Source organism: Scomber scombrus, chromosome 24 (genome assembly GCF_963691925.1).
Source record: "Scomber scombrus chromosome 24, fScoSco1.1, whole genome shotgun sequence".
Taxonomy (NCBI): Eukaryota; Metazoa; Chordata; class Actinopteri; order Scombriformes; family Scombridae; genus Scomber; species Scomber scombrus.
In genome coordinates, this window is record NC_084993.1 from 7,985,636 (window position 1) to 7,999,205 (window position 13,570).

At 38.8% G+C, this 13,570-nt stretch overlaps 2 protein-coding genes across 3 annotated transcripts; one reads left to right on the forward strand and one right to left on the reverse strand.

Annotated features, from left to right (window-relative positions):
- Window positions 1-6: 6 nt before the first annotated feature.
- atg13 (ATG13 autophagy related 13 homolog (S. cerevisiae)) lies at window positions 7-7,221 on the reverse strand. 2 transcript variants are annotated; one of them, XM_062414646.1, is made up of 18 exons: window positions 7,086-7,221; window positions 6,277-6,357; window positions 5,841-5,921; window positions 5,581-5,700; window positions 5,451-5,497; window positions 4,681-4,821; window positions 4,512-4,552; window positions 3,809-3,905; window positions 3,562-3,669; window positions 3,325-3,418; window positions 3,046-3,144; window positions 2,584-2,661; window positions 2,369-2,478; window positions 2,132-2,285; window positions 1,900-1,977; window positions 1,699-1,806; window positions 1,418-1,546; window positions 7-1,333 (listed from the first exon to the last, which is right to left on the reverse strand). In XM_062414646.1, exons 2-18 carry the CDS (start codon window positions 6,343-6,345, stop codon window positions 1,256-1,258), a joined length of 1,632 nt encoding a protein of 543 aa, XP_062270630.1. In that variant the 5' UTR covers window positions 6,346-6,357; window positions 7,086-7,221; the 3' UTR covers window positions 7-1,255. The 2 variants fall into 2 exon arrangements, with proteins under 2 accessions (XP_062270630.1, XP_062270629.1); XM_062414645.1 differs by lacking the exon at window positions 3,046-3,144.
- Window positions 7,222-7,463: 242 nt separating this feature from the next.
- Window positions 7,464-13,486, forward strand: harbi1 (harbinger transposase derived 1). The gene is made up of 7 exons (XM_062414567.1): window positions 7,464-7,510; window positions 8,392-8,557; window positions 8,683-8,885; window positions 9,318-9,405; window positions 9,509-9,716; window positions 9,794-9,969; window positions 10,562-13,486. The coding sequence occupies exons 2-7, from the start codon at window positions 8,393-8,395 to the stop codon at window positions 10,760-10,762; spliced, it is 1,041 nt and encodes a 346-aa protein (XP_062270551.1). The 5' UTR covers window positions 7,464-7,510; window position 8,392; the 3' UTR covers window positions 10,763-13,486.
- The last annotated feature ends 84 nt before the right edge of the window (window positions 13,487-13,570 follow it).

Below are 13,570 nucleotides of genomic sequence, written 5' to 3' on the forward strand. Positions count from 1 at the left end.
ACCTGGTTGTTTCAACAGAGCAGCCATGCTTTTATTAGGACATCTAGACCAACATCAAAGAAAAGTTTTTAAATTAAAGCTTTCAACCTGACTCCAACAGTCGTGTGTGGTGACCTCTCGCCTTGTGTAGACACCTGGAAGTAAGATTATACCCAAAATATACATAATGCATTGTTGTACAGCCTACATTAGATACATTCAGTTGTCAGTTTAGTAGAAAAGTAATGCAGCAGCCCTGCAATACATCAACTTGATTCAGGTTATACGATTTTGTTGTAGTCATTTTGAAGCTATAGTTTGTGGTGTTACCACATTCTAACCTTCATAAACATAGGATTTACTGCAGGGCTGTTGTAGTAGTACTGGCTAGTTGTACCTTAAACTGTCAACTGAGTGTTGTGCGGAAAATGTATCTCTGTACACATTAGGGATGCACTTCATTTACTTAATACTCCATCAGGGCCGTTTGTTAACATTGCGTATGGCAGTTTAAATCCCAGGACCAGCTGGGAACATCTGGCTAGGGGAAAAGTTGCCACTGAGACTGTCAGTTGTTCAATCACGACACTCTAATATGCAAAAGACTAGTTTTACCTGGAGAAGATTTACAACTTGTTCTTTCACTGTGAGGCTAAGTAGTATGTATTTGCCAAGACCAGCTTTTCAAATTTTTCAGTTTCAGCCTGTCACACACAGACAGTAATGGTTAGATTTCTAGAGTCACATGGCTGATCTTTCACTTTCAGCACAGATATGATCAGAAAGGCAAGAGGCTAGTAGTGTTCAGCAGGGAGGGGGTTAATAAAAACTATGAATGCAGGCAGTATGTCCATGGATTTGCATGGCCGTCATAAAGTGACAGAAAACCACATGATAATCAGATTTTCTGATTAAACACTGCCAACGAGAGAATTGTGCCACATAGAAAATACAGATTTTCAGTTTGAGTTAACACTACCAGACTGGAGGAGAGTGTGTGTGTCAGTGTCTGAGGAAATAAGTCAATATTTACAGTGAAGAGTATGATCTGTACAAGCTGGGAAACGAGGTGGACGGGGAGGGGAAAATGGGCTTCACATTAAAACATGGTGATTTAGTCAAGAGTGATTCTCACAGGACAAACAACTACACAGCCTTGAGTCTGCTTCTCCCTTTCATTCTTTTTTGTTCTCCTTTTCTTTGATTTGTCATCATCTGTTCAGTTTTCCTTGTACACAAGTCTTTCTCTCCTTTTAGCTATTTTCTAACTCCTCTTCTACTGCAGCATGTCCACAAAAGCGTCAAACTCGTCGATGTTTTTCTCGTAGACGGCCAGTTTCTCTGGCAGCGAGTCCTGCAGACAGAAAACACAAATCAATGTTACTACAGCTATTCAAGGTTTTTGGTGCATAATCAGAATAAAAAGCAAGTGCGTTACCAGGTCTTCAGCCATCGACTGGGAGCTGATGTGCAGCGAGAGGCTGGCCAGCTGTGGAGGGTTCTGAAACTCTCGGTAGAAGGTGCCCAAATCCATCGGCAACAGGTCGTCTTTTGAGAAGGCTGGCCGCTACAGATCAGAGACATTGAAATAATCAGTTTTGTTGTTTTATGTGAAAAATACTAAATTTTTGTAGAGCGGTATACTAGGCTGTTAAATAGTGAAAAGTCTAGATTGCAGCAAGCAGAAGTGATAAAGACAATTCAACATTGAGCACATACGAAATCAACCATGACAAAGTCGTCCTGCTGTCCTGATCCCTCGGAGCCCTGAGAGTGGAGGCTGGCCTGCAGGGGGGACGGGCAGGGGGGAGAGTCTGGAGGCTGCACCTGAACATACACACAGAAAATAAAGCTTTATCTATCAGATGTTATAAATGCTTTTAAAGACAGCCCTTTAGAGTGTATTATATGTACAGTTACCATGGGATCGCTCTCCTCAGAGTCCAGGCCTCTAGGAGCAAATGCAGCAAATGGCAGGTCCAGACTGGCTGCTGTTAGCTGCGCACACACACACATAATGAAAACAGTAGTCACACAGAAAAAGGCTTCCTTCTTGGAAGCTAAATTCAGTTTAGCTTGGAGGATCTACGGAGGAGACACTTCGGAAAAATGTGTTTAAGTCAGTATTTGTGTAGCGTAATGTTTTCTTTACCTGTGTGTTGGTTTTGTTGACAAAGGCTCCCACTTTCCTCGTGAATGCATTGAGAGATTCTACAGGGTCAGAGGGGGAGGCGCTCCTCCTTCCTTCCTCCCTCCGACCATCGCTCCTTCCATCTCCACTCTGCGACAGGCCGTCGTCTTCGCCACTGGGGAGGAAGATGAAATTTAAACTTTACATTCTGCTGTACATGCAGGTGCTGAAGTTGAATTGACGTCAGGAGAGTATTACCTGCTTCCAGGTGTGTTGGGGATGTGGTCTACAGTCAGATGGGCATCAGCTCCATGAGGAGGCTGGGCAGGAACCAACACAACCCCGCCCTCCTTCCCCGCATGTAATAGCTGAAGAGGAAGAACATGGGCAGAGTTACAGAGTTAAGTATTAGTGTTCATGTTAAAATCAGCTGGAGGTGAAGTGCATTGATTGTTCATTGACTGGTGCATCACCTGGTTTGGATTAGTGTGACAAAACTCTGCAGCTCCTACAAGAGCGGGAGGCTGGTAGCATAACCTGGAAGCATAAAGCTACATACACACAGATAGAGAGAGAAAAAGAGCATTTATATTAATTACAATATATCATGGATTACAAAGATGGTTTATGGGTTCATATTGTGGTGGATGTTACATGAATTAAGATCATTATGATGGAAAAACATTCTTGAAAATTAATGTTTAAACGTTTAGCATTCCCGCTACAGTACATGAAGCTCTACTCTTTTTATAGCTTTACATTTCTAATGCAACACACCACCACACACACAGACATCAACCCTACAACTACTGAACACTGAAGGTGCAACAGAAACAAGCAACAAACTGCAACCACAACAGAAAGAAAAGAAAGAAATCCTCTGTGTGCAGTTTCACACACAGTGCAAACTCTCACAGTGGTCAGAGTAGACTCACAGTGTGAGTGACAAGTCCAGGAGCCAATGGAAACTGCAGACTGTCCAGGGGGAGGGGCTTGGACAGTTTAGAGGGAGAAGGACTCAGTGTACACACACACTGAGATAATGCCCACACACACATACACACATAAACATACAATAAAAAGACAACAGGAAAGGAAACAGACAAAGAGAGAAAAGAGAAAGTGAAATGAAAAACAGGTAGGAAAATGGAGCGCAAAAGCCACAGGTTAAAGAAAGAAGCAGTAAAGATGATTGAGTGAGTGTGTCGTCTTACCTGAGAGGGAGGGGATGTGGAGAAGGAGGTGGTGCAGACCTCCTGTGAATCCTGAACTCCTGCAAACGGTCCTCCCTCGTCATCATCTGGAGCTCTGGACAAATACACAATATTTTACATGATTCAGCTTTTTTACATCCTACTGGATGCTAGCAGGAAGGCAGCAGAGTTGTAAACTTATAACAAGAACACAATGTTTTTTGTAAATAAGTACAGATTTCATATCCATAAAACTACCTGTAGTTGCAGGGCTGTCCCATGTTTGCAGGACGCTGGCTGCTGCCGGGAGGATCCACAAAGTGATCTACAATGATCCCCATGATAGGAGCTGACCGCTCAAACTGTCTGCAGAGGACGACATTTCAACAATTGTCTAGGTTTACTATATGCTTGTCAAGAGTGGTGACAAAAAGCGTTATTATTTCAGACATAGTAATAATAAACAATACATTTAAGACTGGATTTGATGTAGTGTTTTAGTTACCTGTTAGACATGAATGCCAGGTTGGTGCGGTAGGCACATGAAAGTGTGACTGTGCCAACAGGAGTGCCGACGACACCAACGCGCACTGACTGAAAACCTTTAAACATACAACAATAAGCATCAGTAAACAAGCATATAAACTAATGTAATGCAGTGACTTTCATTATATATCCTAAAGGCATTTATTACACAAGTTAAAGACATTTTCACTGTAATGTCTAGTTCATTTATTCTCAATAGGCTGTTTTTTGTCTTAAAATATTACAATTAATCATGACTTCAATGGGGAAACTAATGTCATATATGTGATGTTGTACTGTTTAGACATTCAAGACTAATAAAAGCTTATACATAATAATTACTTTGGCACTTAACCTGTTTAGAAAATAATTTATGTTGCAGGTACAAGAATGTAAAAGACGACATAATAAAACTCAAATTAAGAAACTGGAAGAAATGTTTATATTTTAAAGACCATTAAAGAAAAAAGTTGTACACGCAAGTACACCACAGTGCAAAACCCTTAACTTTGTAAATTCTATTGTAAATTATCTATATCACTGTGGGTCAGAGTGGAAGTTGCAAACTGGTGCAGGCCTGTGTTAGTCAGTTCTATGAGACAACACAGTCTCTAGTAGGACTTAAACCGGAGTCTCTTTTTCAGTGATTTAAGACATGTCAGTCAAACAGAGGTTACAGTTACCTTCTCCTAATCCACTCAGCTGGACTTCCCCAAAGTAGATCCTGGAAAAGAGAGAGACAGACACAGAAGAAACATCTTAGTTATGACTGGACTCAATGTTCACTAAAAACAAGTGAAAGCAATGAAGCTGCAGACAGAAAGGAAAGAGATCTGCTGTGAGTCCACTCACCTGTATAAAATGACATAGTCATGACCCTGCTTTCTGGACAGTTTATAGGCAGGTGTTACTCTGGTGATGGCCAGCAGAGACTTCAGAAGGACAGACAGACGATTATAGACTGTATATGACACCTTGATGTCCTTATCACACCTGCAGCAGAGACAGAGAACACATTGACTCATTACAATACAGCGGCTTGGTGGTCGTCCAAATAAATGTCAACTTAAAAATATCTCTAGACACAGTAGCTAGTTGTTTTTGCTGGTTATTTCCTTTTCTTCCTTCCATATTTCTGTCTAACTAAAACCATCTTTCCAAGACGAAAAAGTGCACAATGTTCCACCAAACAGATTGGTTTGATCCCACAACACAGACACTTTTATATGGAGACAATGCTCACAATGGTTGAGCCACTGTAAAGTTCCAATCTTTAAATATTGATTAAACATTTGCTGTGCTTGTAGAATGTGAATTATTTTTTCATTTTACGGTTCATTGACTCATAGTGCTTTACATTTGGTACAGATGTCAGACAGCAATATTTTAGTCCTTGTAAAAGCCTGCCAGGGAGAAGGAGTCATCACAAGTGCTGCACATGATGAATCATTACACCATCAGCAGTGGCGCAACTGATTCCTTAACAACAGATAAATCCTGGCCAGACTGTGCAGCCTCATAGAGGAAAAAAAACATTGCCAACTCTGACAAACTTCTTCTTTTCAGACATTTGTCCACTAAAACTATTAAACACAAAACAAGACTGAAAAATATCCACTCACTTTTCATTCATCTCCAGACACCAAGTCTCTAACTCCATAGAGTCACCCTGAGTGAGACAGAAAAGGACATTAAACTCGACTGAAAAATTACTGTATATTTATTTCCAACTGTTCGGGTTGACCGTTTTACCTCTGACGTCTTCAGGGAGATCTCGACACACATTGAGCGCCCGATGCCAGGAAGCTGGCCAGCCAATGCCTTCTTGGCTTCATGAGTCACCTCTGGGATGTCTTTGATGGCCAAATTAAACTGGAGGAAATAATAAAAAAAAATTACATTATCAAAGAGGAAGGACTCCAAACTAGCTACAGACATGTGGAGATCTACATTGAAATTTAAATCCAGACAATCACACAATTGCAAAAGTGAAAATAATGAGTAAACTTTACCCAGTCAGAGCCAGTAGGTGATGACGAGGAGCGAGTGCAGATCTTCTCTCCAAGACGAGCTTGGACTATCACCTGGACAGTCTATAAACACAGAAACAGGGCATTAAAAAACTACCAAACTGAATATTTCTCATAGGGACATTATTTGTGGAAAGATATGTAGCGTCTCATAGTTAAATGTCATTTTTTTCCAATACAGTAAGTGCAATAAATAGAGTTGATCTCAGTTGTATTGGTATGGAGGCAAAAATTCCAGATAAATATCTCAAAATCTGAACATATCAAGCCAAAACTGTCTGCATACCACAAGAGGTAAGTAAAAAATATTGCAACAAACTTCAAGCTACTTAAAGGCACCCCAGGCTTCAAAATATCATGGCCACCAACGTTACATCCACATATTTCTTCAGTCAAATGTGACATCAAAGCGTCTCACCTTTAAGGCAAAGAACTTAATGAACTTGTCCAAGTCTTTTTTATCCTGGGGACTCAGGTCACTGTCCATGTTGTCAGGACCCTGCAATCCAACATGAAAACCCATTAGCGATGGACAGGAAACAGTGACTGTAACACACTTCAGCTAAGAATTAAAAAAAACCCTCTCTTACAAACTAACACATTTCTACAGTAATATAATGTACAGTTTTAAGCACATATACATTTTCCAACTACAACCAAATCATGTTTACCGAACTGCATTTTTCCAAAACAGATGATTGCAGAGAAAAAGTGAATTGTCAACTACAGTATTGTAAACTCATCACATTACTTACACATTTTTACCAAAACATACAACGCATTTAGACCAAAACAAGCACATTTGACCACATTTACAGTGCTTTTGCTAACTATACATTTAACAATGACTGTGCAAAAGCAATACAACGTAAAAACAAGTTACCAATTTGGTTATAACAGTAAGAAAAATACAGTTTTAAGCATCTATAGCAAGTGTTTGTGTTAGAAGCTAACAAGCGGGCCCTCCTTCTTGATTTCAAATTGTCCGAGTAAGATTTAGAGGTCATTTAAAACTACAGATGACTGACAACCATCTTATATGATATACTACAACAGCTGGAAAATGTAAAGGGTGAAATAGAGCAGTTTAATCTATAGTTAGTTATGGTCTACGTTCCACTAATGCAAGCATAGATGACTCGCTGGCCACCATTGGCCTCTAGCTAATGTTAGCTAGTTAGCTAGACAACACGCACTTTAACTTCATCACACAACTGGAAAACTTACATCAGCTTTTCCCTTAAAAATATAACTTCAACAATATATAGATAAACTCAATTAAGATGACGTGAAAGGCCGCGTTTATACGCCAAATTCAGATGTACACAACGTCAACAGCGGCGGTGCCACTTCTCTGTTTATCTTCTCCATGTCGACGTGTTTGGATAACAGCCCTTTCACCACCGCACTTTCGTCTAATTGATTTGTAAACGTCTAAAAGATACAAAAAACAACAAGTGAATAATAAATTCACGGATGGTAATAATAAAAACACTATATACATTTTTAGAGCAATATAATACATGCTATAAAATAACCTGTACGTAAACATATAATGCCACTTACTGCGTCGAATCTGCGAGTAAAGATGGTGGGTTAGGTGTTCCTGTGGGTTGTTTTGGTCGGTAAAAAGCTGTATTATTTATGTAAAGGTAAGTGCCCAATTTAATGAAGAAAAAACGAGTAATGCTTTAATTTAGAATAGTAAAGTTAGTAACAGTTAGAGTTGTTTGTGCAAGCACGCATAGCTGAAATTAGGATAGCTCAAACGCTAAGTAGCTAGCTTGCTAGTTAGCACGATTGTTTGCATTGATTCAGAGATAAGTTAGCTGCATACTGATAATAACACGCTTTAAAACATGAACACAGTTTCTCTTGGTTTTGTACGTCATTTTATTGGTTACATTGAAAGGTGTAAAACTATCTTAGTTCAATATATATTATAAATTCATCAGTCAATAGAATATGTGTCACTTTATCTACATACAAACTAGTAAGCTATAAGTTATCGACACCATAATACATTGTAATAACCACTGTGTATACAGTATATGCAATAGTATACGATATATAGCACAAAATAATTGATTTTAAGCAGTATATAGAACATTTGCAGCATCGATAGGATGTAAAAAACAAACCAACCATGAGGCAAAGAGCAAAATATTGAGTTCTGTGTATGTTTACAGTATTAAAATATACTAGAGCTGCTATACTTAGTCGATGTATCAATTAGACATTGGATAGAAGATCAGGGAGCTATGCAAACCTGATGAGGAGGGCTGATGTCAGGGGTGTAGGTTATTAAATAAATGCAGATTTATAGCAGAACAGTAATAATCTAGAGGGCTGAAAGTTTGACTGAATGCATAAACAGAATATATGATCCTGTGACAAGGTGGAGTCTGCACCTGGTATTTATGGCTGGACTAATCATGATGAGTGGTAGCTGGTTGCCTGAGAGAGGCTGCAGGCAAGGTGGAGGGGGAGACAGAAGTGGAGACTGTGACAGTAAATGTATTATCACACACAGCATGGCGATCTCTATAGCCATCTTGGACTGTGATCTGCTCCTGCATGGTCGAGGCCATAAAACCCTGGACCGCTTTGACCTGGACTCTGTCGCAGACAACATCCTCCTCACTCAATTTGGCTTCCCCAGAGAGTTTATCCTGTATCTGGTGGAGTTACTCAGGGAGGTGAGTATGTCCTGATCTTCAGTTTTGAATGAACACATGCATCAGCTGACTTGTCTTTGTTTTCCTGAAATCTGCATAGACTCTGTACAATGTTGTGTTTCTCTTACAAATTTTCTGTGCATTAGTCTCTGTGCAGACGCACCCAGCGGTCTCGAGCCATCAGTCCTGAGGTCCAGGTGTTGGCTGCATTGGGCTTCTACACATCTGGCTCTTTCCAGACGTCTATGGGAGACACTATCGGTATCAGCCAGGCGTCAATGTCAAGATGTGTGTCCAATGTGACCAAAGCCCTGGTGGAGAAAGCTCCCCAGTTCATCACATTCAACAGGTATGATACGTATTAACTTTAAAAAAAAAAAAAAAAAAAAAAAAAACAACTCTCTAAATTAGAGAGTATGATAATGTCTGTGAGCAATTTTATTGACATTTTTATGTTGGACATTTTGGTTCAACCATGCCTACATTATTAGCAAGTTCCAGGCATGTAGGATTCTTGTTCATTTGTGAATTTTGTAAATTCTGCATGCAGTTTGGTTTTAAACACTGTACTTATTTCTTTGCAACATACACATTTATTTTAGTGTAGGCGAGTCATTTACTGTAGTTGATTTAGCTGTTCAAGAAAGTGGTGAATATTATACTGCTAATAAACTCTATTTACCCGTATGGAAATTAAAAAATCATCATTTCTGCTGAGAGAAAACAATAAAAGAGAGAAAGTAGATGTAAAGTAACAGCAATGATAATGTTTCTGAAATAGAGATCCGTCCAGCAAAGATCAGACCTTCCAGGAGTTTCTGAAGGTTGAAGGATTTCCAGGAGTTCTGGGGGTGCTGGACTGTGTTCAGGTTTAGTATATTATATTGTATCAACACATAATCATTCATTTATAGAGCAGGTAATAGCCAAACTGATCCCTTCGTCTCCATTTTCCTTGCTCTTCCTCTCCAGGTTGCTATCAAAGCTCCAAACAGCGAAGACTCGTCGTACGTGAACAAGAAAGGCTTTCACTCTGTCGGCTGTCAGCTGGTTTGTGACTCCCGAGGGTTGTTACTCAGCGCAGAAACGCACTGGCCAGGTGGACTCAAAGACACTGAAGTTCTAGAAAGATCCGCTCTCTACAAACAGCTGCAGGAAATATCAGAGGGCTGGCTGCTGGGTGAGACTTCAAAAAAATAAAGTCCACGCAACATAAATGGTGTAGAAGTAAGAAGTTAAAGGCTTTCTGTTTCCTAGGTGACCGTCGTTATCCTCTCAGAAAGTGGTTGATGACCCCGGTGGATTGCCCAGAATCCCCTGCAGAGTTTCGATATAATCTTGCTCACACCGCTACACATGAGATAGTGGACAGGACCTTCAGAGCCATCCAGACCAGATTCAAATGTTTAGACGGCACCAAAGGATACCTACAGGTATTCAATTCGTGTATTTTTTCAAGGTCTCCACTTGTAATAAAATCAATAACCAGTTTAACAATTTACACTGAATCAAGAATACTACTCAGCCTCATGAAAACAAATATATTACTTTTATTATGGCTTATTGTTCAACATGTGTGATATATTATTACATGTATTGATTAATATACTTTTGTAGTACATTCTCAAGGCAGTTTGGTATAAACTGTACAGAAAATTCCTCATTTTTGAAGAATAGCAGATGCACTAGTTAAATTTGAGATCATTCATACACTATACTTTACCACTCACATGTGGCAATTAAAAACAAATGAATCTGTATTTTAAACCTATTAAACATGCATTTTTATTTTAAAAGTTGGACATCCAAACTGGAATAAGGAAGAGTTGCTTTCTTTTTAGTCTGGCCAGCTGAGCCAACTTCCCCCAGTTCCCTTATAATGTTCTGTTTTTATTATAAGCTGATTAAATAAAAACTGAATGGTGTTCTTGCTTTGCATATTGTTCAAAAAACATACAAAAATGTAGCCATATTCTTGTGTGTTATCCTTTACTAACCTTCTGTTGTCTGCTTTCTTCTGTGCAGTACTCTCCAGAGAGGAGTTCGTCCATCCTGCTGGCCTGCTGTGTTCTCCACAACGCCTCCCTGCAGTCCGGATTAGACGCCTGGACTCTGGAGAGGACGGACCCTCTGGAGCAGCCAGAGAGCCTCGAACAGAGACCCGAGGACCGCGACAGCCAGGCAGAGGATCTTCGGAAACAGCTCATACTCAAACACTTCAGCTAAACCGCCGGCTGGACTCTTCAGTGTTACTGATCTCATCTGAGTCAGTTTACTAAAGACTAAGACAAGCAAGTCAAGACTTTTAAATGACTTACATTAAAAGTCACATTTGAGGCAAGAATGTCCACAGACACGGTGTTGCTGATGCAATTTTTTAATATTTTGCTGGTTTCTACTCTACTGACTAAACTAAGATAACATAGTAATATATGGAGGAACATGCAGGACGCTATACAACAAACCTGAGACAACAACAACACACCCAAACACATTTCAAATAACTGAACTCCCTGGAAAGTGCTTGATTATTCTCTGAGGCCATTCAGACATTATGAGGTCAGAATAATCAAGCTCTCCTTGATGTTTTACAACTATTCCAACTGTGTTTAGTTGCTGTGTTGTCCAGGTTTCTTTACAAGTGGAAAAAGTGACCCTCCCTCTTTTTTTAACTTTTTGAAATCCCACCCCACTTTAAATTTATTTCTGACATCTTCCACCCATATTTATTCCCCGTGTCTCCCTTTCCCACATGATTCCACAGGTTAAAATCTTGGAATATGTCACAATACAAAAACAAGGCCCTTATTTACAACAACTGCACATTAGGTTGTCATTATTTATGTACACTGATGGGTTTACTGACTGTTGGGGGGGAGGGGTGAGAATGACAGGATGTTTGCGCAACGGGCTGCAGTCACATGATGATTTGTATCACAGATTATATCAAACCAAACATTTAGCATGAGGGATACACAGTGAAACAGATAGAGAAATATAAGAAAAGCAGAAAATCTGTTAATTGAAAGGTTTTGGATGTTTTGAGGGTTTAAAAGTCAAAACTGAAGTAATTATTTACTCGCAGATTTTGACTGGGGCAGTGAAATGTATGTTTTTAGGAATATCACAACATTTAAAAATCGTTGTCAGAATAGTGGTCAAGAAATAAAAACTTTTTTCAAAAAATATATCATGATGTTCCTTCAAACTGTGGAGAGAACAAAGCTAGTGGTGTTTTACTTCCTGGAATGTAATAGTCCCCTGATTGGCTTCATCAATATATACACACACTTTCTACAAACAGGAATAAATACAACATACACTGCTGTCGCATGAGCACATTTAGCATCAATGTTGAGATGTTTCCTCTGCTTGTCACAGGTTATAGGATGCATTTATGACAGAAAAATATCTATATTTAAGAATTATTGTCAATGTTTAATTTTTGTTTTTTTAATTTGCAGTTGGTTTGTGGGTTTCGGGGGTCAATAAAAGATCTTTGGGAGTCAATAAAAGATCTTTATGAGTCCAAAACTACAGGTTGAGGGTAAAAATATGAAGACATTTTCAAATCATCAAGGAGCCTTTAAAAAAAAGGGTTTCAAGCGACAGCAGTGAAACATAAACACTGTATTACAGTTAACAGACACAAACAGATCATGTCAAAGTTTTACACTCCACTGAACAGCATGTAAACTATACACCATCATGTAAACCTTCACATCATCCTAAATGCCAAAACACAACAAACAATTGCTTTTTTTTTCCCGCATAAAATAAATATGCTCTTTTTTGGATGCTCAGAATATATTATAAGTTGTATTTTTTGTGTTTTGTAAACATTATTTAGAAAAACAAGACAAGATAAACTAACCATAAAAACAAGTTCAGTACATTTATTTATTTTTTTGTTGCATAAATTAAATATGCTCTTTTTTGATGCTGCAAATATATTATATATACAATTTAAATTTCATAAAAATACTTTTATGTCATGTTTCCCAACCTGTCAGAACCCCTTTTTTTTATGAAAATATGGTCTTCTTTTAAAATGATGCAGGATTTGGAGGTGATAAAAACTAATATTAACTTTGAAGATTGATTCAAAAAGTGTAAAAATTAATAAATGCTTAGTAGTAACTTCAATTTGGCCAATTTGGCCCTCTTGTCTGGGGTCCCCACAAATAGAGTAATACCTGTGAAATAAATGCTTTGCAAAGATAAATCCTAAACATTCAGCCTGTTAATGATGATCTAAAGGAAGCAAGGAATGGAGAAATGACATCATCTCAACCAGGGCATCCAAAAGGCTCAGGCCAGCCCTGCTTCAAACACAAAGTGTGTAGTATTAGTAGTCTAGTTGTAGTAACGTTTCCGGGTTTATACTTCCATATATGGGCATTACATGCAAGGCCAAGTTGGTCATATAATTGACTGAGGTGAGTGAAAGGCACTTGAATGGCACAGCTTCCTTTTAAAAGGATGCATTTATTTACATCAGCATGTTTAGCTTTTAGTTTAGTTCCTAGTTGTTCGTAGCAACACACGTTGCATTCAGGTACACTCATCTGATGTCGTGCATCTGGAGTGACTTGGAAATAAAATGCAAGCACTGTGTGCTAAAATAAACTAGAATCACACAGTGGAGGTCCATACACAGTATACTTCTGTTTCTTAATGGTGCAACATGTTTCACTTTATGTTTCCTAATATTAAAACCGCACTTCCCTTGAAGCTCTGTGTTTACTCTTGCGAAAATGATGTTTTTTTCTCTAACAGTGCTACACTGCATTTGTTTTGAAGAGCAAGCAAAGATGAATCTTCAGAAGTAGCTGTGGATGTTACAAATTCTTGAGGGGACTTTTATAACATTATTTCTGTGCATCGAGTAGTTTGCAAAGGTAAATTACTTCTATTGAAATGCTACACATTGCATCTTTAAGTAATAATATCTAGGGGCTCTTTATTTAAGGCCCCGTGTGTTCCTACGTAATGTCTAGTATTTTAAATTAAATACTCTCTATTTTTGTTTAA